This window comes from Dioscorea cayenensis, chromosome 1, assembly GCF_009730915.1.
Source record: "Dioscorea cayenensis subsp. rotundata cultivar TDr96_F1 chromosome 1, TDr96_F1_v2_PseudoChromosome.rev07_lg8_w22 25.fasta, whole genome shotgun sequence".
Lineage (NCBI taxonomy): Eukaryota > Viridiplantae > Streptophyta > Magnoliopsida > Dioscoreales > Dioscoreaceae > Dioscorea > Dioscorea cayenensis.
In genome coordinates, this window is record NC_052471.1 from 2,250,874 (window position 1) to 2,278,775 (window position 27,902).

The following is a 27,902-nucleotide window of genomic DNA, read 5'->3' on the forward strand; positions in this document are numbered from 1 at the left end:
CAATTAGAAAAACTAAGACATGATAACAAATGATATTTAGATAAAAAAAACCTGTTCAAGCACAAAATCGGCGGAAAAACTCTTCAACCACTTCAGATGTGAAAAACCCTACTTCGTGAAATTAACGTCATATTTAGTTGTTGATAAGCTTTTTGTCCCAAGCATCAAAAGATGGAAAGAATGCATATAATCAAACCCTAAATGAGTTTAATAAACCATAAATAGGGTAAACATTATCATGTCTACCAAATGGGCCCTTATAGTATATCTAATCACTAGTCCGGACCTTAGAGGAAAGAGAATTAGATAATCATCCCTTTCTTCCACATGATTTTTCATTTGATTTTAATATTAATGAAACTTTCTAATTATGCTTTTGTGGATAGCTAAGGATTAGATCCTTTATATACGGTCACTATCTGATATGATGCTTATAAAACAGTGACAATAGCCACCATCAAACTACAATTCTTAGCAAAAATAAAAAATAAAAAATAAAAAATAAAATAAAATAAAATAATAACAATAATAATAAATCCTGTTTACATGCATATCCTTATTAACATAAGTTGAACTTTTTTCCGATAAAATAAAAACTATTATTTTTCCACAACATATCCAATATCATAGATAATATATACCCATGAGGGCAAAATCTGTTGTCTTTCTTTTTTGGAAAATACTATAATTATTTTATTAAGCCATATTTTGACAAAATTTAGTGGAAAAATATGAAAGTCAATGGGATTATATATATATATATATATATATATTGCTTGTATAACCCCGTACTACTTACACACTCCAAAAAGAAAATATAGTCTAAAATTTTATCACCAAAGATTAGGGAGAAGAGACTATAGGTATTTTAGTTATTTTCTATTTTTTATTTGACTTCAAAAAGTGGGGTAAGCAAACAAATGTGGATGTGGTGAGTGTTTGCAAGCAAAAGAGAAACCTTGAATAAAAACTAGTTGAAATCTTAACACAGACATAATTTAAAAATAAATAAATAAAATTAAAAGTAAAAATAAAAAATTATGGAATTTTATGAGGGCATAAATGTATATTTCCCTTAAAAATTCAAACTATGATGGTAATAATAAATTATTATTATTATTATATTATAATTATTAGTTACCATTAAACCAGCTGGTTCAATTTAGGCCAAGTTCTTCAAAAACCCATGTTTTTGAATTTAGATTCAGGTTGGGTAAAAATATTGGGTCAATTGCCCAACCCAAATTAATTACATTATATAATAATATGTGCAAGTGTGCAACCACTTTTTTTAGTGGTTGTGCTTCAATTTTATAAATAACTTGTTCTGATATACCACAAAAACGATTTCAAAAATGTTTTTTTTTTAATCATTGATTTTACTTTAAATTTGTAATTTATTTATTTTTATACATATTATGGATTTTATTTAAATTTTGTAATGAATTAATATTGACCTTCGGCACTTCCTAAAATAAATGTTTAACAATTTAATTTTAGTGGTAAACTTGATAAAAGTATAGATATTCTAAAAATACTCCGACCCAATATCCAATTTTGACTGGTTCAGGACCAGTCAAAAGTTTATAGTTTGGGTCGCATGCTCACCTGTCGTATTCCTATTCGTTACTATGCTAAATTAATAATAACCCCAATCTTTATTTCCTAAGCAAAGAATCATACTATACTTGTATCCTAACCAAACTAGGTATCTTAAACCTACCTAAATTCACACTCAAATCAAAACTCAAGATCCATGCACGCATATATATATATATATATATATATATATATATATATATATAAACACATATAATTAATATAAACACAACATTGCTACGTTAATATTCATTAGCAAGCAGAAGCAAACACCATGTCTTCAAAGCCTCCAACTGAAGTTGAACATGATCAACTTGTTCTCCAGCCTCATGGTCCAATTGAACTCAATCAAGATTGTCTTTTGGAGATCCTCTCATGGCTTCCTGCCAAGAATATATGTAAACTTCAATGTTTGAACAGAAGTACCTGTAATCTCTACTCTGACTGTCTTCTCCGAAAGCTCCAGACACTTCGCGGAAGAACTGATTCGGGGATCTTTGTTCACACCAGTTCCTCCCTATCTTCCTTTGAAAAGTTCTTTCTCCATGGCTCTTCCGGTGTCCCTCCTGAGTCCATAGAGTTTATGCTCAAGAATAGCAGAAAAATTGTTGCATCTTCCAATGGACTTATAGTGTTTCAAACTACTAAAGATGTGAATAAATCATCTATAGGTGATATTTGTGTGTTCAATCCAATGTTGCAGACTCTTGCTCCGATCTCCTCTCCTCCAGACATCTCGTTGGATGACGAGCCAAGGATCAGTGTAACTTGCACGAGCACCAGTGATGGCTTGGAATACGACATCATATTGGTGACGATGAAGCTTAGTGAGCACCCTCATGAATGGAGAACTATCTTGGAATGTCATTGCTATTCATCAAAAAACATGTCATGGGAGTACCTCAAAGCCATTGATGATTCGGGATGTAGAAGTATCGATCTTGAGAATCCAGTGTTTGTGAGTGGATCCATCTACTGGGCTTCAGACACTGGGAGTTACATGAGGAACACGGATCCCTATATTCTTGCGTTTGATGTTGAAAAAAGAACCTCAAAGTTGATGCCGTTGCCTGAAGAAGCTCGGAAAGTTGGCATTGATAACTATAGGATACAAGTTGCAGCATGGACAAACAAATCCCTGTGCCTAATTCAATATATCAAATTGAGAGCGGTGGTAATATGGGTGATGGAGTCTACTTCGCGAGTTTCATGGATGAAAGTTCATGAGGTGGACTTGGTGAGTTTAGAGCTGGGTGATGTACGTCAAACTCTAGACAGCTTTACAATGATCAACGGTGAGCTACTTGTGTTCACTACTGAAGATTGTTTGTTTGTCTATCGTTTAAAAGACAAGCAGTTGAACAAGCTAGGAGAGCATAACCAAGGTCTATACCCCCAGCTAAGACCCTATGCCAATACTTTCCATCCATGTGGCAAATTTGAACACAAAAAAGTCATTGAATAATTAGGTTTAGATTAAATCTGTCATAAAAAAAAGTGTCTGTATCATCGTTTAATTTTGCACAAATCTGATTATTCATTACCAATGCAATTACTTCTGTTTCAATATTGTATCATCTACGTTTAAGTGTTTTGATTGTAGTTTGAGACATTAATCCAATGATTGCATTCAATATTTGAAAGTTCTAGAAATCACTCTGTGTATAAATAAGTAGTTCTTTCTCCGTAACTTATCCCTACACCCTCAACTCATCATATAGAAAAGTCAGGGTATTTAAAAATATAAACCAAACATCTAAGTCAAGTTTAAAAAAAGATGTTCACATCTAAAGAAAAAGAAAAATTGGAAAAAAAGAAAAAAACTGTTGACAAAAAAAGGGTATTTGATCCTTCTGAACTTTTAGCTTTTGTTTGAACATGTTAGGTTTTGCTCCATTGAAGTTATGCATATCACTTGTTCAGGTCAGATGGGATAAGGAGAGCCCTTATCACACCAAAACACAATGATCCAAAAGTACTATTTGGAAAGTTATGCACATCATAAGCCATCTTGAAACATTGTTGCCATGTTCAAGCTCTAAAATTCTGTCTATGAGCATCAATAGAATGTCTATCTGGCAACTACACTAGATATAGCAGCTACACATCAGTTACGTTCCTTCTATGATGTTCACCTACAACTTTGAAGTAAGCACCTAGTATTTAACAATGGCTTTAAAAGTTACATCCTAAAAACGAAAAAAGTGCTCAACTATGTTCTAAAACAAAATAATATCCTTGCGAACCTGACATATTATTTACAAATGGTGACAATTCTTTGGGCAATAAATAGAGCTCACATTTTACCATGTAAAGCAAAGGAAAAACATTCAAACTTCATTGAATGAAAATCAAAGTTATTTATGCAGAACAAGTTATGCCAAGTGGCATAGTATAATTGAATTTAAGGTGAAATAGACATGTTGCATAGCAAAAGAATTTCAAAACTTATTGGCATATATTAAATTTAAAGAAGGTATAAAATAAATACTGTCTAAGAAGCATGCTTAAGTTACCCTAAACCCTAACAGGTTAGCCCAACAGGATACATCAACAAAAGATGAAAAAAAAAAAAATATCCTGCACCTTCCTTGTGCTGCTACTATAAGAGCACGTGAATGACTGGGATGATGGCAAGACATACACTTCAGGGTGCCAACCAAGTTTATATGCTTAAGAGAGAGATACCTAAGAATTGAATCAGAATAATATCCTAACATAATTTTCACCTATAAACAAAATTAAGGGTATTTTAAGTTTTAGCCTAAAGATAGAACCTCACCCTAACAACTATCCATCTGGTTCGTCAAAAATGAAATAGTTCAGCTCAAATCATTAAGCCATGCCAACTAGAAAAATTCTTTTACAAAGTTTAACTTAGGTTTAAATTTTTTATATGATTCCGACATCACTTATTCCTTCAAATTTTAAGTGTCTAAACCTTAAGTTGGTGCTCTAACCAGACCAATCAAAGAAGATTTCATCACAGAAATTTTAGTAGAGAAAAGAAACAAATGTTCCACAGCACACATTATCCCAATGTTTGAACCACAGGCAGGTAAGATAAAAGAACTGACCAGAAAAACAAAATACATGAACTGAATTCAAGGATCACAAAAGAGAAGACAAAAAAATAACACACACACCAACAAGAAAAAAAAAATCACGAAAAGATTATAAAACCACTGCGATAAAGAGCTAGATTAATCATAGTCAAAAACAGCTGAAACAAACACAATCCACCAAGCTGCAAACAAAGCCATGCCTTTCAAAACATCAGAGCAATCTTGAAGACCATCTAAAAAAGACAATGCACCACTAAAGAAGTTACCTTTCATCTGGGACAACCCCAGCAGCAGCAGCACCATTGTTGATGGCGCAAAATACTGCAAAACCACCAAGCAAATGTAGTGATTATGAAGGAAAATCTTCGCCCGAGCATAATTCATATCCGGCACCCGGCTTGAATGCAGTCGCTGATACCAACAAAGCACAGACTCATTCAGGTACATCTGAACATTAGACCGGAGAACAACAAGCTGTGAAACAGCAGCGGCAGCGAGAACCCAAACTCTGAATTCCCTAATCTCGGAAGGAAACACACTCGTCACTGGATTAAACCAAAGCAATGGCGCAGCTATGTTTGTTAGAATGGCAAGGAACAAGAGGAACCGAATGGGGGCAGGGCAGGAGACGACGGAGAGGTTCCACCGGAGCTGGTCCGTCCCCAGCCAAAACTGCCCGTGAGAATCTCAAAGCGGGGGAGAAAATCAGCACGGAGAGAGCGCCGGCGATCGTTGTCACCGCGAGTCTTGCGATCTCAGATTGGCCGAGATCGAAGTCAAGCAGTGAGGGAGCGAGAAAGAACAAAATGAAGAAAGAGAATAGGAAACCTATGAATCCGGAGAGAAGGCTTAGTTGCTTCTCGGATTGCTTCGAGGAGGAGCGATCGAAGGAGAGCTTGACGAGGGCGAAGAGGAGGTAGGAGAAGGCGAGGACGGCAGCGAGGAAGGGGATTGGGGGGAAGAGGGGGAGAGCGAGGTTGGGGAGGGCGGCAGCGGAGAAGAGGAAGGCGGAGCGGAAGAGGGGGAAATGAAGGCGAGAAGGGAGGTCGGAGTCGGAGAGGCGGAGACGGAGGAGCTGGGCCTTGGATTCGTCGAAATCGTCGGAGCGGAGGTGAGGTTTGGAACGGGGACGCCGGGGCTGGGGTTCCGGAGGGGCGTCTGGACGGCGTATGGCGGCTCGGAGGGAGGAGGCGGAGGGGGAGTCGGGGTGGATGTAGGTGTGGAGGCCGTGGAGGAGGAGGGAGGGGAGACGGAGGAGGGCGGCGAGGAGATAGGCGGAGGAGGAGAGGGCGGCGTGGAGGAGGAGATGGCACAGAGGATGGAATCCGGATTCGGGGTTGGGGATGATCGGAGAATCGGATTCCGGCATGGCTGACGGCGAGGTGGCGGACGAGTTATCGGATCTGGTTTCGAGTGATGAAAGAGAAGGGTTGGCGGCGGAGCAAAGAAAATGAAATATAAAAAAGACTAATTTTATAAAGGGAAAATATATTTTTATTTTTTAATTTCACTATGTTTATACAGTAACTTGGTAATAATGGTTGATGAGTTATTGATTTTTTTAATTCAGTGTTTTTTTATAGTTTCAACTTTTTAGTAAGAATTTATAAAATCAATTGTAGATTAATTAAAAAGATAGACTATATTTTTATTAAAAATTTAATTATGTTTGATGAGTTATTAATTTTTTTTTTTTAATGCACTTGTTCTCAATGTTTATTAGTTCTAAATGTGTTTAGATATAAATTGGAGGAGCACAGATGTCTATGGGAGGTTTCCTTTTATATTCTTTTCTGTTTATGGGATCATACAATAGCAAGCTAGTTGCTTGAGTCTTCTTGTCTTCTTTTGAGTGATAATTTTTTTCATCTGTTCTTAAATTTATTATAATCATGTACTCTGTTTTGTCTAGTTAAATTTTATTATAGTTCATGAGTTTAGTTAGGTTATGTTTTGCAATTTGTAATTTGTAATTTTTTTTTTTTGTAATTTTACTGTTATTTTGATTTAAGTGATTTATTCTTATTTTAAAAGTATATATTTTAGAGACTTTCAAAAATCTGATTTTTTAAATACAATTTTATTTTTAAAAATATATTTTAAATAAAAGTTTAGAGCCATTGGCATCAAATTCATAAAAACCCATTATCCATTGCCTTTCTAGATTTGAAATCTAAAAAAAATTACAGTAATTAATCAATAGTTATTTGTGTACTTACACAAATGATTTAAACTATATGTATAAACACAAGTTAATGAATAAACACCAACGGCTTTGGGTCAATTAGTATTGGGTCTTTATATAGACGTTTATTTTGGGATGATCCGATATCGAACCTCATATTTTATGCAAGGTGAGGGCACGTGAGTTGGCGTTGAGCTTTACTCCCCACACATGCAAGTCCCTGGGGTTTTCGTGCTTGTCACTTTTCTCAAAAAAAAAAAAAAAAAAAAAAATAATATAATAATAAAATAAAATAAATGAATAAACAATAAATAAATAAATAAATAAAAGACACATCTCCGCCCCATCCAAACTTTCGGGAAGGCGAGGGAGCGCGAGAAACAAGAGTGATGTTAGCCTCCGCCGTGTCGCCGTTCATGTCCCTCCTCTCGCCTCCCTCCCTCTCTAACTCCAAGCTCCCGGATTGTGCCAAGCTCCGGCCAGACGGCGCCGGACGGTTCCGCTGCTCCGCGGGGCAGACCGGGTTCTTCACTAGACTTGGCCGTCTGATTAAAGAGAAGGCCAAGAGCGACGTAGAGAAGATCTTCTCCGGCTTCTCCAAGACCCGCCAGAACCTCGCTGTCATCGATGAGCTCCTTCTCTACTGGAACCTCTCCGAAACTGACCGCGTCCTCGACGAGCTCGAAGAGGTCGGCGAAGGAGGAAGGAATCAAGAAAAATTCATATATGAAAGCTAATTGGTTTTGTTTTTCGTTTGCAGGCCTTGCTGGTATCCGATTTCGGCCCTAAGATTTCGATGAAGATTGTTGATAGTCTGCGAGATGATATATTGGCGGGGAACCTCAAATCTGGAAGTGAGATAAAGGTCATCATCTTTCTTGCATTTGAGCTGATCTTTGGTTGTTGATTTGTGTAATTTTTGAGAAATCTTATGGAAATTCTTTGATTGGTTATATAATGTGGATGTTTTTTTAGGATGCACTGAAAAAAAGTGTTCTTGAGCTGTTGAAGACCAAAGGTAGCAAGACTGAACTTCAACTGGGATTCAGGTTTGGCTTTGGACTTTGAAGGAATGCTAACTTATAGAGTTGATTGCCATTTTTCTAGATTTTGATGTTCTTGTGTCAGCAGGAAGCCTGCTGTTATTATGGTGGTTGGTGTGAATGGAGGTGGAAAGACGACATCCCTTGGTAAAGTGTTATTTGTTTCTTTGTTCTCTTCTTCGTATCCTGACAATCTTGCTTATTTTTGGTTTTCGAATGAGTGTTATTGTTTATTGCCTAAGTTCTCTAGGATTAGATATGTGCATGTCCCCAAAGCGCTAGTTAGTTGTATGAACTAATGTAAGTGTCAATTGATCACCTAATGAGTTACTTTAAGAAATAATCTGCTTATCAGTTGTTAATGAGGTGATTTTTTGAAGATGGCTATTGACTTCGGCGCTTCGCACTAGAATGTATTATTGAAGATGGGTATCTTAAATTTTTGTTATATTCTTTTGTTAACTTCTCTAGATAATTAATCTTATGAAGTTAATTTATGATTTAATTGTTCAAATATAAACAAAAATAAAAAGAAAAAGATAGTGTGGTATGATGCATCCCAAAAGCAAAAATAAATGACTTTAATAAATGAGATATAACAGTAGCTTGAAAAATTGAGGTGGGGGAGTATCTCATTGCTAGCAAGAGGATTGATGAGTTATTCATACAAGAATTGAAGATTGAAAAGAACTTCCTGTTTGCTTTTGTTAAAAGATTTTTGCACCAATGTGCTGATCCGTTCAGAACTGAAAACCAATGTGTATTGCAGTATTTGGAAAAGCCTGTTCAGAAAATAACAGGTTTCCTTTTTTCAAGAAAAAAAGCTATGTGCTCATGTTAATTCCAGTAAAATATATATTGCAACTACCTTAATCTGACATGGAAAAAATATATTAGTATTTTCTCCCTGTATTTTTGATCTGATATTTTATTATTAAAGGTGTAAAAAAAGATATTCATCTTGGTAGTACAGATGAAATCAAGAGTTAATTGAACACATGATAATGAAAATATATTAGTTTCTATCAGTATTACATACCATATGAATTTATGCTAGCTAGAACTTATCTTTTTGTGTTTCACATTGGACTATAAGTATCAGTATTTTATATTGTTCATCTCTTTTGCTTTAATTTGTGTAGGAAAACTTGCTCATAGGTTGAAGAATGAAGGGGTTAAGGTTAGGCCTCCTTTTAATTATTATTTTGGAATATTTCTTCCTGTTCTGTTATTTCATACTTCAATCCTTAATTCTAGGATTGATCAATAACTTGATCTTTTTTATTCTCTCCATGATCTACAATCTTGTATTATTTGGTTCGGTTGGTGTAGGTAATATCTCATTTGTCTCAAAAATTTTACTGAATGATTATTGAGATGGTTATCTAAAAGGTACTTGTGCTTGCCCTGCACGCTGTATAATAATAGTCATGATGCGGTAGATTATTGCTTTATCCCAATTGTAACTATGAAATGTTCAGGGCAAGAAAAAGGATTAAGCCAGAATATATTTTTGGAAAAGTCTATGATATTTGTAGAAAGCCTTTCACCTAGAATATTTCATTTTTTTGCTGGTTCTTTGCATTATGCAAAGTTTTCAAAAGGATCTTCCTATATTTTCTTGTAGCTGTTTGTTTCAGGTATTAATGGCAGCTGGTGACACGTTTAGAGCTGCAGCTAGTGAACAGCTAGAAGTATGGGCAGAGAGAACTGGATCAGAAATAGTTACAGCTCAAGATGATAAAGTTAAAGCCTCATCAGGTTTGTGCAATTGCATCATGTGGTTGTGGCAATTTGTGTTCGTCAATAGCTTTGTCTTGGGAAGATTTTTATTTGAATGGGTCGAACCACTTACTCATTGGGTTTATGAGTGTGTTATTCCGGTCTGGAGTTGTGAAAGATCATCTTTTAGTAATTTCTTGTTAGTGCCTCAATATTTGCTCCACGGGAAAATGATAATATGCCATCTAAAACTGATTTTCTATATAGTTCTTTCGCAGGCTGTAAAGAAGGGGAAGGAACAAGGATATGACGTTGTTCTATGTGATACATCTGGGCGTGGGTATCAAATTTGATTGGATTAAGTTACTTTGTTTTGGTCAACATTCTCTGTTTTCAATTTGACACCTCTTCTAATTTCTGTTAGGTCTGCACACAAATTATAGCTTGATGGAAGAGTTGATTGCATGCAAGAAAGCTGTTGCCAAAGTCGTCTCCGGGGCTCCTAATGTATGACCATTGTGCATCAATTACGTTTTTTATGTCTGATTTATTATTGATAATATGCACCTAATTTAGTCGAAACTTGATTTCTAAAAGACAAGTTGAATTTTCCATGCTTGCCAAGAATATGGTAGATGGCATAGTACCCTGTTATGTGCATTAACAAGTTCTCCATTTTAGGTCAATATTATCATGAATCAGGGTAATGTGCAATGAAAAGCACTCCGCTTTCTCTGAAAAATCTTTTGTTCTTTTTGTGTTGTTTTACATCAGAGCCTGTGATCGTGAACTTAATTGAAACTTATTGCCTTACTTTGCATCCTTCCTAGGATTGTTTATCGCAAGAGATAATAAGAATTTTTGGAATAATAAGGCATCATAAGGTAGAAAAGGTTTTGGTGAGCAATATGATGGCACGTTGGCTCTAATGTAATTGCTGATGTAGATGGCACATCTACATATGAAGTCTTGAGATAATTTGAAGTGTCCACTAACTGATGATATTAAATTTTGTGATGACCTGCCCATTTTATTGAAGTATCATTCAGATGTTGGTAGATGGACTTTTTATTTGCTTAATAATTATGTTTGGGATATCATAGTTATTATAGTAACTAATTGCTCCACATTAGTTAATCTAGTAAGTTTGGACTTCACTATATTTATATGGGTCTCTCATCCTATCAACGTAAGTTTTGGGGTTGAATTAAACCTAGATATTATGTTTGGCTTGCATCTAACATGGTATCAAGCCTTGGTCAATTGGTGTGTTTGCAACATTGCTAGTTAGTATAGTGTGACATGTATCTAAGGGGTGTATTGAAGTACATAATAATCCCACATTGGATAATATAAAAAGTTTAGACTTTAATATACATGTTTGGGCCTTTCCTATTAGCGTATGCTTTTGGAATGAAGCAAGCTTAAATAATTTGTTTGGTTTGCATTTAACAAAATTGACACTGCAGTACTTTCAAGATAGCATTTATTGGAGAAGAGCATAAGCAAGTTAAGATTTGGAGAATAGTGAGGCAGTCTGTCATCTTGAACTTACACTGAAGTTGTTCCTTTGTTGTTGTGGTTATTCTTCTAAATTGCTTATATCACTGAGTTTACACTAGTAGGTTTGTAACTTTTAAATAGAAATTCAAACCAATGTGTGGAGAAGTATTGTTAGTGTGATTCCTACCAACCCTTTTCCTTACACTTGCAGTACTTTTTTGGTGTAAATCTTGCAGGTAAATTAATCATGCGTGCATTTCTTTATTTTTCTTAGCTGTGGATTATCATCAGAAAAATCTCAAATGATATACTGTATGTGGGTGTTGATCAATGTATGATCAAATAATTAGGGTGTTAAATATAAAAATTCAAGAAGGGTGATATATTGTAGTAATTGTGTTTCAATTTCTCATGTGAAAATTTGGAATTTTGTGCCTAACTTGACACTTTATATGATTTCTACAGGAGGTCCTGCTGGTTTTGGATGGAACAACAGGCTTAAATATGCTTCCTCAAGCAAGAGAATTTAATGAGGTAACCGTCATCTGAAGCCATATCAAGTAGTGATAAAGTACATTCTTAAACAATTTGTTTTTGAATATGCAAAGCACTCAGATGCTGTTTGTTCTGAGTTGTTATCATATGACATTTATCCATCACTCTAAAAAGATGTTTTTCTAACTGTTAAAAACTTGGAATTTGGTCCTCAAAATTAAAACAGGTGGTTGGAATCACGGGCTATATTTTGACAAAGCTTGATGGTTCTGCTCGAGGTGGCTGCGTGGTAATGCCAGAATCTTTTATGATCCCTTCTAGGAATTTTAAAAATAAAAACTTATCTATTATTGGTTGAACCATTCTTCTACTTATACAGGTCAGTGTTGTTGATGAGATTGGCATCCCTGTAAAATTTGTGGGTGTTGGCGAAGGGGTGGATGACCTACAACCTTTTGATGCTGAGGGCCTTTTGTCGATGCTATTTTCTCTTGAGCTATCAGAAAGACATGGACTGCTTGAGCCAATTCCTGTAAGCATCCAGTCAATCTAGTACTTAAATTCTTTTTCATTTGTTCTTACAAATTCTTTTTGCTGTATCTCCTTATTTGGTTTTTAGAGATCAGGTTGGAGTTTTTATCAATCCCAAATTTATTGAATAACTGATTACTGTTAGAAATTGCTTAATAATTGACAGAATGGGCCATTCAGAATTCTATATATAGGACTGTAATCTAGGGATGTTCCACATTAACTATTAGATCATCATTTAACGGTTGTTGTTTTATTATAAATATAACCTCGGACTTACAGGTCGGGCGGTGCGTCGAGTCGGCCACCTCCGGGGTTAGTAATGAAACAACAAACGTTAAATAAAGTGATATAACGGGCTCGTGGGGACACCCCTAGAAAATATATTGCTATATATATATATATATTTGTAGATATTTCCATGAAATCTATTTATATTGATTTGCAGATAAACGCTCATAACTTTTGCCTACCACCTACCTTTGGAAAGAATGATTTTGCACATATTTGCAAGGCAACAGCAATGGAGACACATAAGTGAAATATTGGTTAGCTCAAATGTCTGAATAATCTTGTTCCCATTGAAGTATTGATAACAGAATGATTTTTCCATCTTTGTAAATTATCTATTTCCAAAAGTTAGTTTTATAATTGAAATGTAAATCAGGTTATCATTTTGCTGTTTGAATTGACGCCAGTTTACAAAGTGAAGATCAAGCACCCAAGAAGTATACTTCAAGCTGAATTATAAACAGGTACCATACTCTTATTAGATATTGAAATATTTTCTCCCCAATTATACTTCAAGCTCTAGATATGAAAACTTTTCCCTTTTTGTTTAAAATTTCCATTAGGTATCTGAATTACATTGTTTTTTTATTGTCATTTTAGTGCCTCAATTATTAAAAATGTTTGAGCTAAAGAATATTTATTGTTTATGCCGAATATTGTTATGGGAGTGATAGTTTATTTTTTTCCCAAGTCGAAGTTCGAAAGTTCGATTTTCTTCCAACATAGTTAAGGATTCGTGGCTTACCTCTTTTTATTTAAAAAAAAAATGAAACAAATAAACTAAAAGAAAAGAAAGAAAATTGTGATGTTGCACACTGAAACTAGTGTGGGCAGAACATGAAAATAATAAAGAGAACACATGCTTTATGTGTATATTTATATAGAGAGAGTAGAAATTAAGAAACAGAAAAACAATTTTAGAGGGGTATGATTGCGCAGGGTATAATTAGATATTTTAAAATAATTTTGATTATTTATTTATTTTAAGTTTTCCGTACTAAAACCTTGTATAGAATGAATCAAAGCTATCGAAGACCAAATTATTAAAGTTCTTATTATGTTTGAAGTTTGGCAGGCTCGGTTCAACCTTATCCTAGTAAAACCAAAGCCCATTTTTAATGGGCCGATGTTGTTAGCCCAGATGACCATGGCCCAGTTTTGGTTTGTTTGTGAAACCAAAGGCTAGTCTTCCTTAAGTCACAGTTTTTTTTCATCAAATTAATTGAGATATATATTAAATAACAAAAAATAACTTTTAAAATTCGATTAACAATAGAAGAATAGTTTTAGATATAACATAAGTGTATGATTTTTTTTTTAAAGAGCAAGATTACTTTGAACATTGATAATGAATTATTGATTAAAAAAGATTAAATCGGAATAAAATTTTAAAAATGGGAGATCATATACATTTGTGTGTTTATATATATAAATATATATATAAAAAGGAAATTTGAAAAGAAGAAAAAGAGGATGAAGACAAAAGAGAAGAAAGAAAGAAAGAAAGTGGTTTTTTTTTTTATTATTTTAATTTTTTTGAAGAAAAGGGTGATGAGAAATGGTGGGAAGGGAACAAAGTGAGGGAACAAGGCTTGCTGATTACGTTACAATGGCATCATCATCACCATCATCATCCAATGGTGCTTGCAATAATTTTGTGGGGGTAGTGCTTGCCCTAATTCTATATAATAATAATATTAATTATAATAATAATAATAATAATAGTAAAATAGTAGGTTTAGGTGTCCTATATCTTACTACTACTTCTACTGAGACTGCTACGTCTGACCGTCTTTGCATGCACTGAACTAAGTGTGTCGGTCCCCTGCGGTCCTATTCCTATATATGGGCCCCACAGCAGCCCTTTTAGACCCTGCAAGCAAGCCCTTTTGCCGAGGGGAAGTCTTAATTTATTTATTTTTTATTTATTTAAAAGTTTATGTTTGTTTTAAATGTTTATGTAATTTTTTTTTTTAAGGTGAAAATGATCTCAAGATGGAGTGAAATGTCTAGCAAAATTTTTATCTTTTGTAGTTTATTTGGAAGAAAATGGGTTATGGTTGATTAATTGATTTGATTCATAATGATATGCATGTATTTGGGGGAAGATTCATATTATGATTTGAGTGTTACAATGCTATTTGGTTTTTGTTTATTTAGTGTTAGATATATTTATGAGTTTATATTTAATAGAAATATTATTAAATTATTTAACAAATTTATTGGATTTGATAATAATATTATTATTATTATATGTAGAAGTAGTGTTAAGAAAAAAAACTTATAATTCATGCATGACTCAACTACATATTCATGATATACATTTGTGTATATATATATATAAATATATATATAAGCAATCAAAGAGATAGATAAATGAAAGAAAAATATACTCTATTGCTCCACCGATCACAAAATATAGCGAAGATTGGAAAAAAATAACAAAATAATGGAGGGAAGAGATTTTATTTTTTATAACGGATATATATACAGCATTTATATTTCATAACATGTTTACAATTATATTTCATGGAAATTAGGATTATAATATTATACAAGTTTGAAAATAGTCATTGTAGTAATAATTGAGCTGTTAAAGACACTTGACTTCTATGCAGGACGCTGAGAATTTGATTCTTTTATAATGCATAGTTAAAGTATAATAATAAAATAGACGTATTTAGGTTAGCTTGTCACATTGTAAAAAAAATCAAATAAAATTTATGACCGTTAATAGGAGACACTGGTGTGGGGAGGATATCATTCGCGAAAATTATTTTAAAAGAATCCCCACATGGAACTTATACCACAAGCAATGTAGACAGAAATCCTTCTTCTGGAATGGTATTTTGCACACACTACCGACTTTTAAAAAAAATTCTATCTCTATTGTCAAAAACGGGTCCTCCACTCTGTTTTGGCTTGACAACTGGGTGGAGGGATGTGCTCTTGCTGACATTTGTCCTCACCTCTTCCTTATAGCTCAGTCTAAGGAAGAAACTATTGTAGATTTTTTGAACAGAGGGCCTGATTCCACTGTTTATTACTTGTCTACGGTGAGTACAGTTCTCAACACTCTCCATTCTCAACCCTCTTCTGGGATTGATGAAAGGCTCTGGAAACTATCTTCAAATGGAAAGTTCTCAGTCAAAACCTTTTATAACTTCTTGAACGATGGAGGTCTCCGTTGCCATAAGACCAAAGTCATCCTTAAAGGAGATTGCCCCAAAAAAATTAATCTCTTCAACTGGCTTGCGTGGGACAATAAAATCCAGACTCTGGACAACCTTGCCTTGCGTGGCTGCAATGTTTTGCCTACGACTACTTGTGTTATGTGCCATGCGGATGTCGAGACTGCTGAGCACCTATTGCTCCACTGCCCTTTGGCTACTCATATTTGGACCTTCTTCGCTCATTTATAAGGTGTCCGCCACACTCCCAGGTCTCTTCTCGACCTATGGGGTGATTGGCGACGCTCCTTTCCTAAATCCCTGCTCCCTTTCTGGGATTTGCTTGTGAGGGCTATTAATTGGAACATTTGGCTTGAAAGAAATGCACGCATTTTCACTGCTAATTGTCTTTCGACTGTTACTCTGATTCTTAAAATTGAGCGTATGGTTCTCTTGTGGTTTTCTGCAGCTCCAGAAGCTAAGAGGACGAAGATTGAGGAACCACTAGCAAAGGTCAAGCGTAGCCTTGAGTTTCTGTCTGCCAGCAATGCGGAGCAGGAGGCACCTTTGGAGCGCCCCCCCAATTCAGGCGGATCTAGTCTTCCGGATGTTGTACCCCTCTTGGATCCTTTTCCTATAGGGGTTGTTCTCGTCTTCTTCCTCCCTGTTGTTCTATGTTGTTTTAGTCCCTGTTCACCACTCCTTGTGGTTCTTTTGTAGAGCCTCGGCTCCGTCTTTGTCCCCCTGTTGTGATGGTTCTTTTTTATTTTAATGAATGTGGTTTATCCACCTTTTCAAAATCTCATCAACCCATCCATAGGCCCGTGCTTGATCAACACATCCTCAATAAACTCAAAACACTCATCCAAATTCATATAATATATGTAATCCTAACAAAATCAACATTCAAATCAAAATAAAGAATTAAAACTTCTCAACGATTCACACATTCACCTTATTAAATTGAAACCACTCATAATAAGGCGGATCAATAAGAGATGAGACTATAAGAAAATAGGAAAAAAAAATTTGTTGGACCTGAAAAATATCAATAAGTTTCTCTTTATCTGCGCTCTCAACCGGAGGATCCTCAAACACCGAAGACGAAGGCCACCAATTCTCATTGAAATACCTAAACAAAACAAATCCCAAACCTCAATCACAAACCAAAACAAAGGAAAAAAAAACATAAATAAATAAATAAAAATATACAAAAACTGATGGCAAATCGATAGTATAAGTTAGGGGATAGAATTAATATTAAGTATATATGCTCCTCTGATTTTAGCTTCAGTTTTTCCTCCAATTCTTTTTTTTTTTTTGGTACTTATTCATTGTATTAAAATAAGTAGTTTGATTAAACATAACTTCATTAAAATTAGAAGACTGCTCTACAAATATTTTAATTTGTGTGAATTTTTTTCTACTTTATTAGTACAAACAGTACGCCATGTCATTATATATCAAATACCAACTTTAGAATGATTTCCCTACAATTATAATAAATTTATTGGCATATATGACAAAAAGGCTAGAAACTTATTTATTTATTTTCTTTTAAAGTATCATTTTCACCCTATTTTCCCTAATATTATGGGAAAAATCATTCTAAATATTTTTTCAAGTTAATTTTTTTTTACTATATATATAGTGGCCTCATCACTTTCTACTTGCCCAACATAAAGAGGACTCAGTTAGGGATTATGCAAGCAGAACGCCTATTATCCCCTGGATGATTTCATAGATTGGGACAATCTTCGCAATACCATCATTGCTTGTCCCCTCTCTGTCAGGGATGACAAGCACTGGGTCCTTGCAGCCAATGGTATTTTCTCGGTGAGAACATTCTACAACTTTCTAAATGATGGGGCCGGGTCTGCGATGTAGAGGGACTCCCACCATCTTGAAAGGTCCTTACCCGAAAAAAATAAATCTTTTTAACTGGCTAGCTTGGGATAATAAGATCTTGACCCTCGAGAACTTAGCCTTGCGTCCATGCAACCTTCTTCAACCCACCACTTGTGTTATGTGTCATGCGGAGACTGAGACTGCTAATCACCTCCTTCTGCTTTGCCCCTTTGCGGCACACATCTGGCATCACTTAAGACAGCTTTTTGGGGGAGGGTCCCTCCAAGGTCTCTTTTGGACCTTTGGGGCGACTGGAGGCTTAAGTTATTTAAAACCTCTACCCCCTTTTGGGACATGCACGTGAGAGCAATCAATTGGAATATTTGGCTAGAAAGAAATGCACGTATTTTTAATTGCAATTGTCTTTCGGCTGACTCTATTATCATTAAGATTGACCGTATGATTTTATCTTGGTACAATGCAGCTCCAGAGGCAAAGAAAGCGAAGCTTGACGATCCTATGACTAAGATCAAGAGAAGTCTGGACTTCATTGTCACCAGAGACTCGGCGGTGGATGCCCCTCTGTCACGTCCTCCTTCCCCTGGCGAGGAGTAGTGTCCTATTTTTTCTTTGTTCTCTAAAGGATCTCGGGGTCCTTTAGCTGTTCTTTTTCTTTTTCTCCTACTGTTGGGCTGCTGGTTTTGTTTTCCCACTTCTGGTGGATCTTTTGTTGAACCTGGCCTTTTTGTACTACTGTCTTTTTATAAATGTATGTGGTTTATATTTTTTTAAAAAAAATAGGCTCAAAATCGGATAATAGATGGGTGTTTGGTTTTTATATTGTTGTCACCCTGAATATTAAATTTATGAATATTTATAAATGTTGTTGCCTCATATATATATATATATATATATATATATATATATACATATATATTGTGGGCGTTTTAAGTAAAATGCTCAAAATAATCCAGTTGTGCGAGGGGCATGTTCCCACATTTACAAAGGGCATCTTGGTCATTTGAGACGTACCATTGGTTGAGGAAAAGGTCAATTGCAAAGAGAAGGGTAGTGTTACATACCATACAAGGTGCCAGTTAAATCTAGTCACTGGCAAAGGAAGGATAGACACGTGGGCGCATATCCACCATCGATTGAGGATAAGAGCAATCATGAGGAAGTGGAGAGATGGAGGATCACCAGGGTAAAGAAAGGTAATATTCGACTGAAAGGGTTTGCTACAGAGTCAGAGACACATAAAAGCAAGGCAGCAAAGAGAGGAAGTGGAATGTGGCTCTGCTTGCAGAGAAAGGAAGGCTGGAACTGGAAGGAAATAGCTGAGTTACTCTGGTCCTAGTAATTATATTCAGCATTTTATTTACTGCAATGGGCAATGGAGTGTTTGATATATATTTGCTACTTGTTTGAAGTTACTGTTCTCTTGTTATTATGTCATTCTAAATAAGTATGAACTTTAGAACTTGGGATTTTCAGTGAGCTGAAACCCCTTTATCTTGCTTGTTGGATTTATTCATGGTATATTGCTGAGCTGAATACAAGGGATATTCTGTACTGGAATTGGAGTTTTAACTCCAACAGAATATCTGTTCCTGATCTAAATGAGGATAGTATTGTACGTTCCTTTGATGCACTTCAGATCAAGTAACAGAGCGTTGAAGGAGATTTTTCAGTAAGTGGGAAATCCAGGACAAGTAGTGATGCAGGCAAATTAAGAATTAGAAGTATACAAACAGAAACGATCCTCTTCGTCTTCATGAAGTATACACTAGCTTCTGGTTGGTTCACTGCTTTCAAACTTCATAAAATTTTTCACTAATCTTATATTTTTAGAGAGGCAATAGCATTTGCATGATTCTTCCTTTCTCCTTTGTGATTTTTAATTGTTCATCCATTTTATTATATCACCTGCAAGATGAGAGGGAAAGAAAGAAAGAAAGAAATTCTTTGAATAACTATATCAAGCACTGCATGGTGATGAAAACTATGTAGAAGCACTATTGGTTTGACTATTCTAATGGAATTATTATAACAAAAACTAACCGTAGTGATCAAACTAATATTTAATAAAATTAGAATAAAAAGCAGCATCAGGAACTTTTTTATTAGTTATGTAATGCTCTTGAACCCGTTTAATATTTTTGTAATCATGAAGTTGCCATGTTCCTGACTCCTTATAGTCCACAATTCCAAGGACCTTCATTGCTATCTCCAACTTGCATGTGTCATCAACCAGATATCCGTTTGAGAGCTCATAAATATCACGCTCTAATTTTAATTTAAGATCATTACTTTGGCCTTTACGTCCGAATACACAGCGAACTGCATGCACAATGCATGAAATTATAAATGATCAATACAAAAGATGTTCATTTTTTAATTAAGTGTAGAATATAATTAATTAGTTAATTAATTAATACTCACATCGCTGTTGTGTAACTTGATTTAACTGATCTTTAATGGCTATCGCAACCTCCACGTAAAGACATGGTTTTGAATTACTACTACGCAGTGTGAAATGAAGTCCTTCATTTTGATGTTGACTTGCATCTTTAGGGTGTAAAGACAATGTCCTATTAAAAATAAAAAATTAGAATTTCTAAAAACAACTCCAATTTTAAATATAAAATTAAATTTACCATTCAGTGTCACACAATCTCAAATTTTGAGTTATTGGACTTGTTTTGGATAGTGTCGAAAAATTGAAAATAGTCCACGGTTGTCGATGAACTTGATCCACATCAATTGGTCTTAAACACTCTATTTTTGGATGAAATGGAGTTAATGAGATTATCTTTACACCAACCGAAAAAAGTAATTTATTATATTCTCGGAAGGTGAGAAACTTCTCAATGGCACTGCACCAATGATTCAGCGAAATGCTACGGGTGACTACAACCAACAACAAAGTAATAATTAATTCATTAATTAATTAATTAATATTGTAAACTAATTTGAGGAATAATTACTATAAAACAATTTAATAAATTCGTAGTTCATTAAAAAAATAAATTGATATGATTAAGTTTTACACCTGTAACTGTTTTAGAGATCAACCATGTTAGTTTAAATGTAACTTTATACAGTGCATTCTCCACACCGGATGGAGATTTCCTCATGAATAGATAGAAATCAAGATGCAAATCTGATTCAGTTGGTCCTTCTCTCACTAGTTCAAACCCCAAGCTCCTATTGAATATAAAAATAATGACAAAAAAAAAAATACTCATTATACCGCATGAAAAATTCATATTTGTTTAATAAAAAAAGTTCATATTTATACATCAATAATGGATCTACTTGGATATAAATTAATATGAGAAAAACAAACACATATAGCATTTACTTTTAAAAAATCATAATAATAATACCATTTAGCATCCAATGCATCAAAATCTCCAGATTGATGTTTACCGCGTGGGAGACGGTGGAGGTTGTACACATGGTCAAACCGCCAAACAAAGTCATAAATGCCCATCTCTCAAATCTGCATACAAAATCATGAATTCATCTATATATACATATATATAACAAGAAAATCTATGGAAACGACTAAATAATAATAATAATAATAATAATAATAATACCGATTTACTTATAATTAGAAAGAAGCTTACTTGTAAATCTGATCACTGATTATGCCTTGTTGATGTGTTGAAGGTAATATGTATGAGTAAATTCACTTGCACTCTCTTTTTATATTAAAAGATTGAGCAAATTAACTTAAGGATAAACATATTAAGTAAGAATTAAATTTTAATGCAAATCGGTTATGGAAGTGATTGGTTTTGTGGATAAAAATTGCTTGCCAAGTTTAGAATTTATAAAATTTTATAAGCGTGGATGAGCATAATTGTTAATTTAAAAAATATTGTGATGTTTTAGTTTAGTTTAATTTTGATGATAAGAGATCCAGTTTTATCACTGTGAAAATTGAGTGTGAAAGGATAATATTTCAGGAACAATTCTGGAATATTAAATTTATTAGATCCCGTGAATAATTTTAAGTTTGAAATTATTCAAATCGAGAGCTTATTTAATTATATATATATTTATAAATAAATAAATAAATCACATCTTCATTAAGGAAAAAAAATTATAAAAATAGTGGATAAACCATAATGCATTAAAAAAATAACATATAAAAAAAGACACGGACGAGACCGAGTTACTAGTGGTGAGATATGAAGAACAAAAACAACACAGGAAAGGGGAAATGCAAGAAAAATTCAAAATGTGGATAAACGGAACAACACAAATTAAGGAGACGCCATCGGAGTGGACACAATTCCGTGACATTGGCTGCATAATGAGTAAGTGATCAATCTTACAGATAATGACATGGACATCTACAGCTAAAAAAAATAAAAAATGCCATTATTACTCTCTGGCCAGATGACCCAATAGATAGCCCTAAAAAAGAGAAGTTCCAAAGGTTTAGAGTTATGCGCCCCCTGCATAACCTAGGATGTAAGGGTGGTGAGAATCACAAAATGAAAAATAGCCGTGAAGTGAGCCCATACCATAGCAGAGAGGGTCGTAGCATTGCAAGAGAACACAAATGCTAGTGGAGATTCTATTACAATCTGGCCGAGCCAAAATTTTAGGGTTAAAATTTTGTTGCCGAGGACTAACCAGAAGAAAGCTTTTAACATTGAGCGGATATGGGCCCTTTGAAAGGGACTTGCCAAAGGAGCAGCGGGTACCGCCATAGTTGACGAACGAATAAAATGATTTAGAATCAATTCCTTGAGATAAGCCATTAATCAAAGACTGTCTTAATTAATGGGATGAGGTCCACCAAAGAAGGGTCCGGATCTTAAGGTATGAAATCCGCCACTGGGCAGAGGCGATCCCTCCATCGGATCATCTGTGTTCCATCATGGATCCCTCAGAGGTTCCCTCAGACCAATGATCTAACCAAAACAAGGTGTCTCTGCCGTCTTTAAGAGACACTTCAATGCCCAACTGAAAAAGCTGCTCTATAATTAAGGAGGCATTTCTAAACAAAAGATTTAAACCTTGGGATAGCATGGAGGAGAGAAATCAATCCGTTGTTCGTCGCATAATTGAAGGTAGTCATTTCATATCAGCATGAATAATCAGATGTGGAAATTTTTTTTGGAAAACTATAACAAAGTTTTTTACTGATTTCAATTTTGGTTTTAGTTTAAGCTATTAAAAAAATTGTTAAAAGAAAATTTAATTTAATTTAATTTTTTTTTTTTTTTTGAATAATTAAGTATCCTTTTACTTACATCAATTTTTTTTTCAAAAAAATAAATTTTATAGCATGAAAAGGACTATGTTGATGGTAGACTATGTTGATGGTAGATGTTTGATCACCTTGCAATACTTTATTCGAATTAGGTTTAGAATCTATTGTTTCTTAGAAACCAGTGGAGGATGTCAAAGACTAGTTTAAAAGGATTATTAGAATTAATAATATATAAATGTGCGATGATGATGATGAAGATAGTTGGTGATTTTTTTTTAATTAATAAGTGACAAGTGCACCATATTTAAAAATTATCGAAAGATGACAAAGTATGGAATGTTTGACTATTACTCGGGGAAAAAATTTTTAACATTTGTGTTTCGTATCGTTGGGTTATTCGATGGTTAAGCTAGTTGAAGTGATTTTTATTTTAAAAAATTTATAATAGAAAAATTGGAAAAAATAAATAAAAATTTATGATGCAGTGCCCATTCAAAAGTAAAAAAAAATCCCTTAAATGGAGGCCTTGTTGTCAATTGACTACAATTCCCATTCTTTAAAGCCTCAAAGTCAAAGGCATTTGAAGCACATAAAGTAAACCTTAAGAAATCAAATATTCAATGTCTGTCGCAACGCAATTGAAGCCCTACATCATTCTATTGGTTGGCAAGCTCTAAATTTATAGCAACCAAGGACCAACAGCTGTCTCCAATTCATTTGCTGGTTGAAAAAGAGAAAGAGAAATAAAAATAAAAATATTGTATAATTTAAAATGTAAGAAAAAAAAAACTTGAAATGCATTCTTATAATTAAATTTAATAAAATAATAATTAAAAATTACCTGCTGGGATAAGTTACATCTCCAATGATCTTCATTTCTATTTCCAGTTGCAATGTATCAAAGACAACAAAACCACTTGAGGATTTTACAAGATCATCATATGGTAACAATCTATCAAAGACTATTTCTTTTCTCTTAAAATTAGCCTCATGAGGGACTGCAAAATTTGTATGATTACAAGTATTAATTGTTAGCAAACATGATGCTTTTAAATAAATAGATAAATTGTTAGTATACATTATCACACTACTCACAGTTAAATATTTTATTATTTTGGCCATTCAACTGATCAACGAAGATAATGTAGAGCCAATACAAATGGGGTGATGCACGTCCAATTTCTATTTGAAGACGAACAGATTTGAAGTTGGCAGATAACCCAAGTTTCCTATATAAACAAATATTAATTAATACTCCATTTAACTATTTTTAAAATTAATAGTTATATATTTGATAAATTTAAAGAAGTAGTTGATCTCATGTACCATGTGTTGTCACATAAAGTGAAATTTGTTGTTATTGGACTGGATTTGGAGAGAAGCGAGAAGTTGGGAATAGTCCATTTGTATGTATTCATATTAGCTATTCTAAGCACGAGGTTTTCTATTTTCTGGTTAAACGGAGCTACTGAAATAATATCCACTGCAAACGCACAACTGTCATTCACAATATAACCACGCAGCTCTTTGAATGAAATTAACTTCTCAAAACCAGATGATGTCCCCAACTCCATGATGCGCCTAGCTGCAACAATTGGAGAGCCAGAAATTATAGGTTATGGGCGAATTGTTAAAAAAGTATTATTATTATTTTTTAAAAATTATTTATATTTTAATTTATAGTTTAACTTATAAAAATCAGGTGTCAAACAATAAATTTTTATAAAAACTCGGTTAAAAATATAATTTATATATTATATTATATAACCTACTTTTATCAAAAACTAAATCATAGATTTTTGAATATATAATTTTTGAATATATATATATATATATATATATATATTACATAAAGTAATTTATAAAATATCAATAGATAAAAAATAAGTATTTATAAATATTTAAAAAATATATAAAAAAAATACACTAACCTTCAAGTGTCCGATGGGTTTTGCCAATTTGATCAACAAGCGAGACCTTGAATGAAGCTTTGAATTTGGTAGCATTGGGATATGAAAATACTCTATACAATACTAAGAAGAGACTAACAAAATAGTTAAATCCAACCCGCACTTTGTCTAGAACAAGTACCCTGTGGAAAGATTGAATATAAAAAATTATATATATATATATATATATATTATTTATAAATTTTTAAAAATATAAAATTAATCTAAAATGATAGATTTTTTCTATGAAAGAGATCATTGAACAAATTAATAACAAGAGAAGTACCATGTTGCTCCAAAAGCATCAAAACATCCAGAGTATTGTTTTACGCTTAGAAAACGTTCAAGTGATTCATAGTCAATTGCTTGAATCTTCCAAACAAAGTCATTGATGGGCTCATTGTACTTAGAAATCAAATTTTGTTTTGCCATTGATAACCTCTAATAAACAAAATATCATCAAGTCATGAATTTATCTATTAAAATAAAATTTGAAAATGAATGAAGATTGATTAATTAGGAGAGGAATAAATATTCTTACCAATGACTGATGATGATGATGCTAGCTATGTGATGTGGCAATGATTAATCGCAAGAGGAGAAACTATGATGTTTATATATAAAGTTGAAAAATATTAAGAAAAAAATACGTACGGTACGGATTCAAATTTATTTGGCAATTTCAACTTAAAATTTTAAGAATAAACTCAATCTTTAATTAGTGATCAATTAACACAATCTTAAACTATATAATGTTTAAGATTGATCACTTCAACTTAAAATAAAGATAAACACAATTTGTATTCTCATCAATTAAAAGTTTGTACAGTTTACATAATAATTTCAAATTTGTTTAATCAAATTTATCTCTAAAATAAGGATAAACACAATCTTTAATTATTATTTTTTTATCTTTTAAGATTATCATTATACTTTCAATTTTTCAAAAATTTGATTTTCATATTTTAATTTATACTGTTTCTCAATTGTAAATATAAAAGGACATCACTTGGCAAATTCTATTCTATGCGGCAATATAACATCAAAATTAATTGATTGGTGAGTGGTGTTTAATGTACTATTTTTGACCCTTGATCGCTTTTGATAAAATTTATTTTATTGATATATTAAATGTTTTTTAAAATCATTTGTTTAGATTTGTAAGTTCATAACGTTATGTTTGCAGAATTCAATGGGAAATAAAAATTCGGTTCCATATGACCAGCCTATCAATGACTTCATTTGGAGGGTTCAACCTGTTTCATTGATGATGAATTCTCGTGTTATTTCAGGACTATTTAATGCTTTGGATGCTTCATGGTATATTTTTATGGTTTTTTTTTTTTCCATCATTCAATGCATAGATCACTGCTTAAAATTAAAAAAAAAATCTATTTATTTTCATGAGTTTATAATTTATAATTTTTACAGGCAAATAGAATTAATTGTAAAAAAATATAAAAAAGATTATTATCTTGGCCTCTTTGCCGTTTTGCGAAATCCCCCTCCACATCTTAAGACATCAAGGAAATTCATGGTTACATTCAAATTGTCAATCCTTGATCAAATCGGTGAAAACCACTGTATACTCAGAGGTAAAAACTCAATATTATTATTTTTTTTTACAATAAGTTAAATAAATAAATAAATAATTCTTAATATGATTATTATTTGCAGGTGAAGAAAATATTGGAATAAATACATTGTTTGGGTTTCAAAAATTCATCTTACTTAAAAAACTACTTGGATCGTCTTATTTAATAATGAAAGATACTTGTGTGTTTGGTGCGGAGATGATTTCAATTGGCCCATCAATTGAGTTTAAGAGTCAGATTTTTTCATTTATAAAAAATCATCCCCGTGAAAGGCACATGTGGATTATTCCCAACTTCTCTGTGAATGCACAAGCTGGTTTTATCACTAAATATCTCAATTTATGCGCGGCTTCATGGTATTTTATTTATCTCATTTTAATTTATCAAAACAATAATATATATAATTTGTTATTTTATTCTTTCTGTTTTTTTTTATTTTTCTCTATAGGAAACTTGAATTCTATCCAAATGGTATAAGTGAAATAAATAAAGAACTTTTCTTTAAATTATTTCTGGAAAAAGCAGAATCACACATTTATATAGAGGTCATATTATCAATCATTGATCAAATAAACGGGCAAGATAAAACAAGTTCATGTAAGTATAGTTTTTTTTTCTTGTAGTTATATTAGCATATTATATATTTATACATGTATTATTATTATTATAATAATTATTTTTTTTTTCTAAAATAGATCACAGGGTAGTCGACAGTGAAGGTGAATGCTTGGCCTCAAGTATATTGCTAACGCCAATGGATTTTCATAATCCCTCAAAAGGATATATTGTTAATGACACATGTGAAATTGAAATATTTATGAGGATCCTCGGAAATGTGTATGTGCCTTAGTAGCCAATTTATTCAAATGTAGTTTCACAATTAGTTTATCTTGATATATTTATAATATGTTTTTTTTCTTCCACTTAAATACTATGTATTTCAAGTGTTCAAATTTCTTGTTAACGTCCTTTATCCTTTATTTATTTCTTTCATTCGTGTATATTTGCTAAAACTGGATTTATTAAAACTTGTTTTGGAAATAAAAGGTAACATAACATTCTTATTTTCATGTGGGGAAAAAATAAAAAATATATATAACCCTGGAGAATAAGAACATCAGTGGTGAGGAGATTACTATCATTAGATGCTTTTTGTGGTTTTTAATAGTTTTCATGATATTTCTGAGACATTCTTAATAGAGTAATGTTATATAGCACTACTGGATTACACTACTGGATCACATGACCCATGTGGCAAAAGGTAATCTCTCTCCAATCAGCATAGGTTTTGAAAAAAAAAAATCATCATCATCCATGGCTTCATCAAGTTCTCCAGGTCATGGCCGCCATGCTTCATCCTATAAAACCCTATGTCGACTAGGAGAGATTACCCTTTTCTACATGGGTCGAGTGATCCAAAGAGTGTAATCTAGTAGTGTTATACAACATTACTCCAAAAATAAATGCGAATGAAATGTTGCACGAAATCATTGGCTCAAAGGGATCCATTTGGGTCCCATCTCTTCTAATGTCAACTGGCAAGACTCCATTAAGTTAGTGGCCCATATAACCGCATCTGAAAAGAAAGATAAATTTTTTAATAGGTCACTAAATTTTGATTCATGTTCATTTTGATCATCGAATTTCAATTTACAATAATTTAATTATTT

General features: G+C 33.2%; 2 protein-coding genes across 5 annotated transcripts; one reads left to right on the top strand and one right to left on the bottom strand.

Annotated features, from left to right (window-relative positions):
* Positions 1 to 1,826: 1,826 nt before the first annotated feature.
* Positions 1,827 to 6,105, bottom strand: LOC120264697 (transmembrane protein 161B-like). The gene is given in 3 exon segments (XM_039272521.1): positions 1,827 to 2,165; positions 4,931 to 5,336; positions 5,338 to 6,105. Coding segments are annotated over 3 exon segments (1,167 nt in total). The 5' UTR covers positions 6,034 to 6,105; the 3' UTR covers positions 1,827 to 2,100.
* Positions 6,106 to 7,191: 1,086 nt separating this feature from the next.
* LOC120264991 (cell division protein FtsY homolog, chloroplastic-like) lies at positions 7,192 to 18,219 on the top strand. Of its 4 annotated transcripts, none has more exons than XR_005537599.1 (14): positions 7,192 to 7,538; positions 7,610 to 7,714; positions 7,825 to 7,898; positions 7,981 to 8,039; positions 9,035 to 9,072; positions 9,533 to 9,653; positions 9,882 to 9,950; positions 10,039 to 10,121; positions 11,583 to 11,651; positions 11,839 to 11,901; positions 11,992 to 12,144; positions 12,592 to 12,691; positions 12,811 to 12,898; positions 17,937 to 18,219. XR_005537599.1 is itself a non-coding variant. In XM_039272929.1 (13 exons), the coding sequence occupies exons 1-12, from the start codon at positions 7,239 to 7,241 to the stop codon at positions 12,682 to 12,684; spliced, it is 1,227 nt and encodes a 408-aa protein (XP_039128863.1). In that variant the 5' UTR covers positions 7,192 to 7,238; the 3' UTR covers positions 12,685 to 12,691; positions 12,811 to 13,036. The 4 variants fall into 4 exon arrangements, 2 of the variants coding, with proteins under 2 accessions (XP_039128863.1, XP_039128874.1); XR_005537600.1 differs by lacking the exon at positions 17,937 to 18,219 and adding an exon at positions 14,413 to 14,532; XM_039272929.1 differs by lacking the exon at positions 17,937 to 18,219 and having other exon boundaries at positions 12,811 to 13,036.
* Positions 18,220 to 27,902: the final 9,683 nt, after the last annotated feature.